Source organism: Muntiacus reevesi, chromosome 14, assembly GCF_963930625.1.
Source record: "Muntiacus reevesi chromosome 14, mMunRee1.1, whole genome shotgun sequence".
NCBI classification, from domain to species: domain Eukaryota; kingdom Metazoa; phylum Chordata; class Mammalia; order Artiodactyla; family Cervidae; genus Muntiacus; species Muntiacus reevesi.
The window spans coordinates 57,771,140-57,784,817 of NC_089262.1; the positions used below are offsets into that span (position 1 = coordinate 57,771,140).

Below are 13,678 nucleotides of genomic sequence, written 5' to 3' on the forward strand. Positions count from 1 at the left end.
GGGCTCCAGTTTCATCCATCTCATTAGAACTGATTCAAATGAATTCTTTTTAACGGCTGAGTAATATTCCATGGTGTATATGTACCACAGCTTCCTTATCCATTCATCTGCTGATGGGCATCTGGGTTGCTTCCATGTCCTGGCTATTATAAACAGTGCTGCGATGAACATTGGGGTGCACGTGTCTCTTTCAGATCTGGACTCCTCAGTGTGTATGCCCAGAAGTGGTATTGCTGGGTCATATGGTAGTTCTATTTCCAGTTTTTTAAGAAATCTCCACACTGTTTTCCATAGTGGCTGTACTAGTTTGCATTCCCACCAACAGTGTAAGAGGGTTCCCTTTTCTCCACACCCTCTCCAGCATTTATTGCTTGTAGACTTTTGGATAGCAGCCATCCTGACTGGCGTGTAATGGTACCTCATTGTGGTTTTGATTTGCATTTCTCTGATAATGAGTGATGTGGAGCACCTTTTCATGTGTTTGTTAGCCATCTGTATGTCTTCTTTGGAGAAATGTCTGTTTAGTTCTTTGGCCCGTTTTTTGATTGGGTCATTTATTTTTCTGGAATTGAGCTTCAGGAGTTGCTTGTATATTTTTGAGATTAATCCTTTGTCTGTTTCCTCATTTGCTATTATTTTCTCCCAATCTGAGGGCTGTCTTTTCACCTTACTTGTAGTTTCCTTTGTAGTGCAAAAGCTTTTAATTTTCATTAGGTCCCATTTGTTTATTTTTGCTTTTATTTCCAATATTCTGGGAGGTGGGTCATAGAAGATCTTGCTGTGATTTATGTCGGAGAGTGTTTTGCCTATGTTCTCCTCTAGGAGTTTTATAGTTTCTGGTCTTACATTTAGATCTTTAATCCATTTTGAGTTTATTTTTGTGTATGGTGTTAGAAAGTGTTCTAGTTTCATTCTTTTACAAGTGGTTGACCAGTTTTCCCAGCACCACTTGTTAAAGAGATTGTCTTTTTTCCATTGTATATCCTTGCCTCCTTTGTCAAAGATAAGGTGTCCATAGGTTCGTGGATTTATCTCTGGGCTTTCTATTCTGTTCCATTGATCTATATTTCTGTCTTTGAGTGGCACTTATTAAATATAAAGTTTTTTTGAAATTAAATGAAAAAACCTTTGGCATTTTCTTAACTGAAAGAAGTTTAAATTCCTTAATCTGGTATTCACTCTCTTGCTCTAAATTATTTCCAACTCAACCCCCCACTCTTCTCTTATATTGACTAAACCCAACTTTGAATCAAATATATCTACTCATTTTTCTCTGCAGACATGACTTGTTCTGGCCTATCCACATACCTTAGCCCTCTCCATGTAGCAGGGCTCAGAACATCAGTTTTCAATCTCCTGGTGATTGATACTGCCCTAAAACCTATTCATAAACTAATACCAGTTTACTGTGTTACAGTGAAAGAGAATGGCATGGCTTTTGTAAAACTTTGGGTTGACTGTTAAAACAGGTGTTGCCCACCCTACTCTCTTTTGCTTGCTGCTTATTTTGCTGAGGCTTATGTTATTTATCAATGACTCAGAACCAGATTTAGGACTGAGTTTTACATGGAATTTCAAAAGATCAACCTTAATTCCACCAGATAGGCGTGGTCTAAGGAGGTTCCCTGTTCTTGCCACTTTGTTCTAGTATGTATGCATATGTCTTTTGGAGGTTATGTACTAAAATTTAACAACTATTCCTTAAGCACTATTATACTTGTCTTGGAAACAACAAAAGAAGTATATACAAGCCATTCTAATTTACAAATCATGTTCCCTAAATTAATTTTTTCATTATTTTCTTTTGTTTTTAAGGGAAACATTGTTGAGGATAGTCAGGTTTGGGGCCCTCAGACTAATAGTCAACCCAAAATAGTAGCTAAATTCCAGGAGGACGTCAGGATTCAAAGAGTTAAATTTTTTTCCTTTACTCCAACTGACCTAGCTGAAGGACACCATGACAGTGCTCTGACCCACATGCTGTACACAGCCATCGCCTTCTTAGGCGTGGCGGATCACAAGGTAGGTCTTCTTTTCCTTGTTCTTAACGTGAGATTCTGAAAAGTTACAGCAGCAGTAACTTTAAAACTGCATTTACAATGATTTACAGTACTGCCAACCATTTAAGTAGTTCAGTAATTTGGGTTATGAAAAAAACATGCTAGCTCCACTTCTTTAAATATTATGTATTTAAGGCTTAAGTATTAAACTCTGTGTTTCTAATAAGACTTATCTACTTTTACTCACAGGGTGGAGTATTGTTGCTAGTACTGGCTTTGTGTTGTAAAGTTGGTTTTCATACAGCTTCCAGAAAACTCTCTATAGATGTTGGTGGAGCCAAACGTCTTCAAGCTTTATCCCAAATTGTTTCTGTACTTCTCTTATGCCCATGGGTCATTGTTCTTTCTGTGACAACTGAGGTAAGAGCAGGAATTTATTGGTAATAAGTAAAATAAATTACTATTACTTATAGATTTTAGTTCAGTACATTATATTTTATTTCAGTTTGATGTTGCAAGTGGCTTAATTTCTTTGCATTTTCTTTATAGGTTTTGAAAATTTTTTAGAGTTAACTTTATTGTTTATAGAAAATACAAATCAAGTACCATTACATTTATGTACCCGTCCCATCCCTGTGGCCAGAAAGAATCAGTTAAATACTACCCCCAAATAATTTAATACTTACCCAAAAACCCAAGGATTGTACATCACCAAGTATTTATAAAATTATTTAAACCATAATGCTTCTTTTTTTAATACTTTGGGGAATACTAGGAAAATATGCCAATATCTTATAACTCATATTTTGGCATTTTACAAATTGTATTGAATCATTGCAATACTTGTTTATACATAAATGGATTAACTAAAATATAAGATGTGAACTTTATACTCATATGGTATTAACAATTTTTTTTTTTAAATTTCTAGAGTAAAGTCGATTCTTGGTTTTCTCTCATCATGCCTTTCACAACGGTTATTTTTTTTGTCATGATCCTGGATTTCTATGTCGAGTCCATTTGTTCAGTCAAAATGGAAGTTTCCAAATGTGCCCGCTATGGATCCTTTCCCATTTTCATTAGTGCTCTGCTTTTTGGAAATTTCTGGACACATCCAATAACAGACCAGCTCCGGGCCATGAGCCGAGCAGCGCCCCAGGAGAGCACGGAGCACGTCCTTTCCGGAGGAGTGGTCGTCAGCGCGGCGTTCTTCATCTTGTGTGAGCGTCTGCCCCTGCACGTTCCTCCTCACGGATCCTGCTGCTCAGCTGCTTAACTGGGGGGTGTGTTCAGTGCTCACATAATGCTCATAGATACCACGTTGGGTTTTATAGGGTAAACTTTTTAAATTTTTGTAATATATATATATGTTTGTTTTTTTCCCCCTCATTTTAGCTGCCAACATCTTATCATCTCCTTCTAAGAGAGGACAGAAAGGTACCCTCATTGGATATTCTCCTGAAGGAACACCTCTTTATAACTTCATGGGTGATGCTTTTCAGCATAGTTCCCAGTCCATCCCCAGGTTTATTAAGGAATCACTAAAACAAATTCTTGAGGAAAATGACTCCAGGCAGATCTTTTACTTCTTGTGTTTGAATCTGGTAAGAGTTTTAAATATTGATGGCATATCTTGAAAGCTTAATCTTTTGTTTTCTTTTTGAAGGCTTAATCTTTTAATTTTGACAGTTCTGGTGTAATTGTTCTTATTCCCAAATAATTTTAATAGTTAAAGGTGGGCTAAAATATTTTCTCTAGGAGAAAGATTACAGGATCATATTCATACTGCTTAAACACTTCTGAGGTATTTTAGAGGCATTGGTTTAGTGTGCCATTTCAAATCAATAGATAGAGTAGCTTACAAAGATTCTTATGAACTCCTTTTGGGATCTCACACCGAACCAGACTGCTAACATTTTCTAATCTAGTTTATTGAGTTCTACAGACATGTAGGTAAAGCTGTCTTCTTTTAAATAATTTATGATGGACATAGCTGATTTAGCATGATTTCTTACCATTTATATGAAATGAGATTTCTTGTATGAGAATCAGTTAAGTAATGAAAGAGGCAGTATATCTTCAAGTAAGCTTTGGCTAATTAAGCGTTAAATTCCTTATGATGAAATTCTGATAAATTTATCTTAAAACAGTATTTCCCAATTGTTTTTTTAGGAAATAAAAACTATTCCCCTGTTGTTATTTATTTTTTTTTTTTGGAACATGTTTTAGCTCTTTACGTTTGTGGAATTGTTCTATGGCGTGTTGACCAATAGTCTGGGTCTGATCTCAGATGGATTTCACATGCTCTTTGACTGCTCTGCTTTGGTCATGGGACTTTTTGCAGCCCTGATGAGCAGATGGAAAGCAACTCGGATTTTCTCCTATGGGTAGGTACACTGACCATCAAGTCTTGTGTTAATAGCAAATTCCATCTCATGGGATAAAATTTTACTACCTTGAACACAAATTTAATTTTTCAGAGCCTAATTTTTCTTTAAAGTAGATAAGAGGAAGTAAACCAAGCATTTGATAAATACTGAATGGCAGTAAGCTTAAGACCATACTCCCTGACAAATCCTTCTCATAGATAGGTAGCAAAAATCAGTTAAATAGTGAGCTGTTTGGCCAGCAGTGTTTCTTTGAGGTCATGGAATGTGCATGATCATTCACATCTTTGTTGTTAAAAAGAGAATTCAAACTTTGAAGTGACTATGCATGCAGTATCCTTTCACTAAGTAAATCATTCAGTGAATATTAGAATCCCTGATTTGTGCAGAGTATTTTGATAAAAGATCTGCTGTAAATAGGTTAATAAATTCAGCTTCTTATTTTCAGCTGTTTATATTTTGAAAGATGGATGAGCCAAAGATACAAAAAATCTTGATACAAGCTGAATCTATGTGTTGTGACAGATACAAAGAACATCAAAGTCTTGAAAGAGAGAAAAGTAACTTCTTGCTAAGAAATTAGGACAGTTGGAGAAGGAAATGGCAACCCACTCCAATATTCTTGTCTGGAAAAGTCCATGGACAGAGGCGACTGGCAGGCTGCAGTCCATGGGGTTACATGGCTGAGCATGGGTACACAAGGGTGGAGGGGGATGGGTTGGTAGCAATAAACTGGTAGAACTAAAAAAAAAAAAAAAAAAGAAATTAGGACAGGCTTTGTATAAGAGGGGACACTGAAGAAGGACTTTGATAAACACATAAAATCTCAACAAACATAAACCTTCCAGCATTAGTATGATATTTAAAATCTTGGTAATTTTCAAGTCTTACTGTTTGTGTAGTTGAAAATCTGGATTCATTTCCTCATTTATAACATAACAATGTTTATATTTTAAAAATACTTCATTTGTCCATTTCCTCTTCTAAAAATATATTCTCTATTTTTAGGTATGGCCGAATAGAAATTCTCTCTGGATTTATTAACGGGCTTTTTCTAGTGGTAATAGCTTTCTTTGTGTTTATGGAGTCAGTGGCTAGGTTAATTGATCCTCCGGAATTAGACACACACATGTTAACAGTAAGTCTTTTCATTTTACTCTTTGAATTTCTACTCATACTCATACAACTTTTTCCCTGCTAAAGTTTAACTACTTGTCATTACTGACCTAAGAAGGTTCTATTTATTTATTTTTTAACTTAACATAACTTCCTATCTTGCTATTTACATTTACACTGCTGACTCTTAGAAATTAATTAATATACTTTTCTCCAGTACATTGGTAGTCAGAATATTAGATGACATTCTAAAACATAGATTTTTTCCTGTCTTATTGAATGTTTTTGTTTGAAGATGTGTTTTTAGGTACCTGAGGAAATTTGCAAAGACTATTACTCTAAATTAGCGCTGTGGCAGCCTTTAATGCTCTCCGTGTGTCCCTTAACCTTGACATGCTTTTCCCTGTAGCTCTCATAGCTTTCCCACACTCTGCCCTTTTAGCCTGTACTTCTAATGTCACCTCTGGTGGGATACTTGCCCCTCATCCCTCTCTTCCCACCTCAAAGTATGTTAGACTTCCCTTTCTGAATATTCCCATTGTATCTGTGCGGTCTTCTTATAGCAACGTTGACTTAAAGCTGTTGTTTAATTTGTCATTCTTCCACAATTAAGATGTATTATCAGGACCTAAATTGTGTCTATTTTTTTTTTTTTTTTTTTTTTGCCTTTTTTTTTTAATTTATTTTTCAGTGGGTTTTGTCATACATTGATGTGAATCAGCCATAGAGTTACACGAATTCCCCATCCCAGTCTCCCATCCCACCTCCCTCTCCACCCGATTCCTCTGGATCTTCCCAGCCCAACAGGCCCGAGCACTTGACTCATGCATCCCACCTGGGCTGGTGGTCTGTTTCACCACAGATAATATACATGCTGTTCTTTCGAAACATCCCACCCTCACCTTCTCCCACAGAGTTCAAAAGTCTGTTCTGTACTTCTGCGTCTCTTCTTCTGCCCTGCATATAGGGCCATCGTTACCATCTTTCTAAATTCCGTATATATGTGTTAGTATACTGTAATGTTCTTTATCTTTCTGGCTTACTTCACTCTGTATAATGGGCTCCAGTTTCATCCATCTCATTAGAACTGATTCAAATGAATTCTTTTTAACGGCTGAGTAATATTCCATGGTGTATATGTACCACAGCTTCCTTATCCATTCATCTGCTGATGGGCATCTGGGTTGCTTCCATGTCCTGGCTATTATAAACAGTGCTGCGATGAACATTGGGGTGCACGTGTCTCTTTCAGATCTGGATTCCTCAGTGTGTATGCCCAGAAGTGGTATTGCTGGGTCATATGGTAGTTCTATTTCCAGTTTTTTAAGAAATCCCCACACTGTTTTCCATAGTGGCTGTACTAGTTTGCATTCCCACCAACAGTGTAAGAGGGTTCCCTTTTCTCCACACCCTCTCCAGCATTTATTGCTTGTAGACTTTTGGATAGCAGCCATCCTGACTGGCGTGTAATGGTACCTCATTGTGGTTTTGATTTGCATTTCTCTGATAATGAGTAATGTGGAGCATCTTTTCATGTGTTTGTTAGCCATCTGTATGTCTTCTTTGGAGAAATGTCTGTTTAGTTCTTTGGCCCATTTTAAATTGTGTCTATTAACTCTTAAATTTTAGCACCTGGCTTGGATAGGAAGCCAACTATTAATTGGTGGGGATTTTTTTTGGTAATATAGTGGAATTTTTATTATAATGTTATGTTGGTTTCAGATCTACCACAAACTGATTAAGTTATATATATGTATATAAATATATATATATTCTTTTTTTATAGTCAGCTATTAATCATTAAATGACTAAAAACAATTAAGAATATTACTGATGGAAGTATATATTAAATGTTTTTGAATTGTAGTTTGGATATATATTTTGGGTTTTTAAATGCTTATATCTTTGACCTTTAATATTTGCTACAGAAATATTCACACAAGGGTGTAGGGGTGCACCATTCATTGTACCATTGTTTATGGTACAATGGTAGAGAAAAAAGAAACACAGTGTTCACCAATGACAGGACTAGTTAAATAAACTTGGCACGCATACAATAGAATACTACACACCTACTAAAAAGAAGAGTATATCAATATATGCTGACATGAAAAATATTAACAGTATGTACTAAGTGAAAAAAATTATAAAGTAGTATTGAATATGATCCTGTTACTGGTTTTTAAAAGGTATATATATGTATATTAGTATTGTGTATATAGGATATACACCATCCTCTTAGGAGAGACTAACTCTTAGAGGGCAGAATTAGAGGGGCCTTTCACTTTGTTGTTTTTTTTTCATTCTGATGAAATACAGAAAAATGTAGTATTTCTCAACAGAGTAGAGTATTTGTGGTCTAATGAAGTCTCTGCAAGCAGTATTTTATTTTATTCAAAATTCATTAACACTCTTCAGGATAATAAAGCTGACTGAAGTTTTTAAATCTGACAGATGGATGGTCTGAGTCATGAGACTCTATACATGTTTACTACAGACTACTAAGCTAGTCTCTTTACTAGCTTTGAAAATTAATTAAAATAATCTGTGCTCTTATTTTTATATGTTCTTTTTATAAAACAAATCGATTTCTCTAAAGGAGAAATTGTAGATATATGTAAATTAAATAGTGCCATGAGCTACTGTTTCAAATCACCTTGTAAGAGGTGTTAATGAAGGTAAGTAGCTTTGTTTATCCTTTGAGGTGTTGTTGTGGCACCATTAAGTCAAGATAATCCTGTTTACTTTATTGTTGAAAAAATGCTTTTTCATTACACTTTTTTTTATTTTGGGAAATCTTAACTATAGTTAAGACACAATAAGACTATGTTTATTTGGAGTCCACTCGTTAGTAAATTACAGTCATTGTCTTTTAAAATACTGAAATTTACCTAATAATATAAATGAGATTTCAGGTACAGTGTATACATGCTCTGGTTAAGCAGTACTTTCAAACTCTTATTTAAATAAACAAGACAAAACTTTAGCATCATTTATGTATTCATAAACCCTGAATCAAGTACATTTTTATTCTTAATCATTTAATTAAAGCAAACGTAAATCCTTTTACTTGCAGCACTTTGGTATTTGAAACTTAAGTGCTGCTTCTAAAATATTCTAAAATTCACACTTTACAATTTTTTCTTATTGAATTTAGTGAGGTTTTACTATATTTTCAAAACTATAACCCCAAAAAACGTATAGCTGCATAGTAAGTTTTAGATAACAAATTTGTTTTTTTGTTTTTTTTTACAAATTTAAAGGTTTTCTTTCCTTTTTTTTGCTAGCCAGTCTCAGTTGGCGGGCTGATAGTAAACCTTATTGGTATCTGTGCCTTTAGCCATGCCCATAACCATAGCCATGGAGCTTCTCAAGGAAGCTGTCACTCATCTGATCACAGCCATTCACACCATTTGCATGGACACGGTGACCATGGGCATGTTCACAGCCACAGCCACGGATCTGCAGGCAGAGGCATGAATGCTAACATGAGGGGTGAGTCCTGGCCAGAAATTGTCCTACCTTTCAACTGTGTTCTGAGTGATACTGTATTAAGAATTGGGCTTCTGGTACAATTTTATTTTAAAAAACCAATCTGTAGCTAAGAGATCTAAAATCATCTGTTACAGAAGATGCCCACAAATGTTCATAAATGTCAATTTTTTTAAATGAATTATTGTAATTATAGAGTCCCTTTCATAGTAACACTTTAATAAATATTAGTTGCAAGGGAAACTGTGTTGTTACGCACTTTCATGTAAAAGAATTAGGAAATGTTTATTGTACTGTAAAAAAAAATACAGGGGAAGTATTTATCATTTATGTTGAGTATTTATTCTGATATTTATTTGTTTGGACGTGCTGTGCAGCTTATGGGATCTTAGTTCCCCAACAAGTGATTGAACCTGCGCCCTTGACAGTGAATGTGCAGAGTCCTAACTTGTGGACTGCCAGAGAATTCCCCATTCTGATATTTTAATATAAATAATTTCAGTAACGTCAAAAGTTGGCACGTGTATGATTTCTAGGAATCCTTCCCAGGCAAACTACACCATCGTAAAACTCACCACATTGTTAATAGTTGCCCAAATCTTTACTTTCACCTCTATGCCATGAATTCCTTGATGAAAGTGAGGAGGTTTAATCATTTGGAAGTACCAGCCCCTAGCACAGTGCCTGGTGGATAATAGACACTCTGTGATATTTGTAGAATGAATAAAAAACTAAATTAGATGTGCTTTAGTTTTTAATATTTTATGTATCTTACTTGTAGGTGTATTTCTACACGTTTTGGCAGACACGCTCGGCAGTATTGGTGTGATCGTATCCACCATTCTTATAGAGCAATTTGGATGGTTCATTGCTGATCCCCTCTGTTCTCTTTTTATTGCTGTATTAATATTTCTCAGTGTTGTCCCACTGATTAAAGATGCCTGTCAGGTTCTACTTCTGAGGCTGCCACCAGAATATGAAAAAGAGCTGAATATTGCCTTAGAAAAGGTACTGTGTATAATTGCCTTACTATTCTTCTTCCTTTTAAAATAGTATTTGAAATTAAGTTGGCCTAACGAGATGAAAATGAAAATGACAATCTTACAGAAAATGAACTGAAAATATGGACAGGCAATTCATAGAGACACCAGACACAAAATAGAATATATTTCAACTTGTAGTTTTCCATTTAATATTAAAGTAATTAGGGTCTGCTGATGAACAGTTGGCATCTTGAATATATAAGTTATAACATTTTAACCACACTGGTTTCATAAATAAAATTAGTCAAGTTTTGTCAGTTTCTCATAACTGGTATCTACTAAAAAAAAGTTTTTACTATGTCCTACTAAAAAAAGGTATTTTACTTCAAAACTAACATATGTCCATTACAGAAAGTTTTAAAGTATAAAAAAGAAAAAATATATATAGTTAGTTTCACCACCTGGAGAGAAATACTTTTGAAGAGTTATTTTTCTAAGTAAAAATACTTTAAAAATAAAAATGGCCAAGAAAATGTTTTGTACTGCTTTGTAAATTTTTTCCCATTGAATTTAACCAACCTGTATTGTTGAACATGAATGCTATCTTTTGAATGTGTTATCTCAAATATAAAATAATACTTGAATGTTTGTATCAGTATAAAGGAAAACACATAGTTCATTAAATGTATCCGATGTTTAAAATAGGTAAGTACATGTTATATAGGTAAAAATAGGTGTGCACCCATTGTGTATAAAGGCACCTGTGTAACCCTGTTCACTTTCTATTCCAAACTTCCTTCGCTGGCATCACTGCCAGGTCAGTATTGTAGACACCTTTATTTGTAGTTGTCCTTCCTATTCCGTTCTAAATTCTAAGCTCTCTTTTTTTTTTAATCAGCTTAATAATGGTTCCTGGACCAGAATGACTGCTTTGTGTTCAGTAAATTAGCCTTTCAAGTCCATTTATATCACCTCTCCTTTTATTTGACAGCTACAGAAAATTGAAGGATTAATATCATACCGAGACCCACATTTTTGGCGTCATTCTGCCAGTATTGTGGCAGGAACAATTCATATACAGGTGACATCTGATGTGCTGGAACAAAGAATAGTACAGCAGGTAATCATCTTAAGTTTTTAAAATAATCTCAGTTGAGGTAATTCATAAGTAAAATTGTATACATTACAAGTTCTACAGCTCGATAGTCACTTAATTTTTTAAAGATAAGGACAGCCTTACAGCTGTCCAGGGATAGCTTTCTTTTTTACATTTAGGTTTGTTTTATATCCAAAAATAGTAAACATAAAGTCAACCTTTATTATGTGGAGGACAAGCTTAAGTTAATGTAAAAAAAAGTTCATTTGTAATCCATCTTGATTACCAACAGATGGTCAAAAATAAGTTATTATAAATAGTCCTAAGTTAATAATAATAAAGTTGGCAGAGTAGCGATAAGGATGAAAACAGTTCCTGTATCCCTCTTCTGGACCTACCAAATTGAAAACAATAGCTGTTTTCCTTTTCTCCTCTGAATGTTAGTTCAGTGAGCTATTGGCCTCCTAACAGATCCTGTGTAATATTTGACCAGCTAAATAACAAATGTTACTTTAAGGACTTATCACTATCTGGCTATTTTTTAAAATGTGATATTCATTATTTAATCCATGTGCACTAAATGCATTAATCTAAATGCTTTTCAATATATGGATTTTTATAACAGGTTACAGGAATACTTAAAGATGCTGGAGTAAACAATTTAACAATTCAAGTAGAAAAAGAAGCATACTTTCAACATATGTCTGGCCTGAGTACTGGATTTCATGATGTTCTGGCTATGACAAAACAAATGGAGTCCATGAAATACTACAAAGATGGTACTTACATCATGTGAGATAACTTGGGAATTACCGCTGGGGTTTGAACAATGAAGATTAAAAGGCCAGGTATTTGTAATACCACCAGAAGGAAGAAAATTGCACATAATTGTACAGAAACATTTTATTGTTTTTGAAAAAATTTTTAAAGCTCCCTACAGTTGGATCAAGGAATCTTTCTAAAGGAAATTTAAATACAGAATGAAGCATTAATTGTACAAGTAAAATAATTGTTGAAATTATGTGTAAAATAGCAAACTTATAATTTGAGTGAATGTGATGTATTATCACATCATCTTCAAAAATGAACATACAATGATGGATTCAAATGAAGACCAAAATTACTTCTGTGTGTTTACTTTCTGCCAGAAAGCATCTCCACTGTAAATAATGTATGTAACATGTTTATTACAAAGACCCAAATGAAAAAAATTTAGTCAGTTTTTTGCATAGCCCTAGGATAAAATAGGAATAAAAGATCTATATTTATGGACTTTCTGTATATAAAACTGGTTTCTAATTATAACTTAAATCCATTAAGTAAAACCTTGTTGCCACTTTAAATGTGAACTAAATTATTTGGGAGAGACCGCAACCACTGATAGGAGGCAGCAGTGAGGACAGTGAAGGATAACATGACAGATTTTGATGTATTACAAAAGTCAACCACTCTGTAAAATAAATTTTTTTTTTACTTTTGGTAATATTTGCAAATGAATAATTGCTTTTATTAGGGTAAAGAACTTAGACTAAGTTGTGTCCATGTTATTCACTCACTTGTCTTCTTCTAAAGTAGACTATTCCATTTCTTGTTATGCATCTGGCATTCCAAGTTCCTTATTAAGCTGGTATCCAAACAATGCGAGGCATTTCATCTTTTCATTTAGCTCTATATACTGTGGAAGAGCCAACGGAGAGACTCATAGATAACTGTCAACTCAGTTGAATTTTCTGCCTAAAAATGTAACTTTTTAAGAAAATTTCTGAAACATGTCAATATAAAAGAAATATCAAAGAATTAGGTGGTTATTTTAAAGTTTAATAAGTAAATCTTGTTCATTGGGCACTTGGGCACTATGAAATCAAAGTACCCTATAAGTACTTTCTGTAATAATATCTAATTTATATTTTTTCATTTCCAATTTAAACTGAATGTATAGTCTGAAAAGACTGTATGATAAATAGATACATAATAATATATGCAGTTCTATGAACACCAAAGAATGTTGTCCAAAAGAAACTTTTGAATACCTATTTATAAGCATCTGAATATTTTCACTCTTATACTAGGAATTTTGACGAGTAGGATGAATTAATTTTAGTATGGGTACTATTTTCTTATCTATACCATAATGGCAAACATATATTGTAAATCATATTTTTGTCTTACAAATTTTAATATGTGAGAGGTTTTAGAAATTTGTTATAAGTTATTTTGATATTCCTTGTCTTCTCTTTACACATTTTCTGGTCCAGAATCTTCAATACATATTAAAATTTTGGAATGGTGGGAAAATAATTGCATATGGATGTTTTAATGTAATTTTTATACATTAAAAAAATTAAGTAGATAGGTACAATAAATATTACATCATTTTTTAAAATTATTATTTCCCTTTAAAAATAAAATTGTCATCTCCCTTAGAAGGCATAAAAATAGCAAGATAATTAAGCCAATGTGATTGACAACTATCAAGATGAGAGAGAAGGCAGCATGAAAATATGACTTTAGGCAAATCAGCCTCTGGTTTGTTTTGGTTTTTTTTTTTTCTCATACATAAAATCAGAATACAGTCTGCTCAAATTCACAGATATGGAGCAACTG

At 33.9% G+C, this 13,678-nt stretch overlaps 1 protein-coding gene across 1 annotated transcript in view; it reads left to right on the top strand.

The window, feature by feature from the left end:
- The window catches only part of SLC30A5 (solute carrier family 30 member 5), a 34,811-nt gene extending 21,439 nt beyond the window's left edge, over positions 1 to 13,372 (top strand). Inside the window, exons 7-16 of the mRNA XM_065905414.1 lie at positions 1,946 to 2,022; positions 2,250 to 2,420; positions 2,932 to 3,220; positions 3,396 to 3,604; positions 4,230 to 4,387; positions 5,396 to 5,525; positions 8,791 to 8,998; positions 9,777 to 10,003; positions 10,970 to 11,098; positions 11,700 to 13,372. Of these exons, the coding sequence (XP_065761486.1) occupies positions 1,946 to 2,022; positions 2,250 to 2,420; positions 2,932 to 3,220; positions 3,396 to 3,604; positions 4,230 to 4,387; positions 5,396 to 5,525; positions 8,791 to 8,998; positions 9,777 to 10,003; positions 10,970 to 11,098; positions 11,700 to 11,870 (1,769 nt within the window). The 3' untranslated portion in view covers positions 11,871 to 13,372. The remainder of the gene's footprint in view (positions 1 to 1,945; positions 2,023 to 2,249; positions 2,421 to 2,931; positions 3,221 to 3,395; positions 3,605 to 4,229; positions 4,388 to 5,395; positions 5,526 to 8,790; positions 8,999 to 9,776; positions 10,004 to 10,969; positions 11,099 to 11,699) is intronic.
- The last annotated feature ends 306 nt before the right edge of the window (positions 13,373 to 13,678 follow it).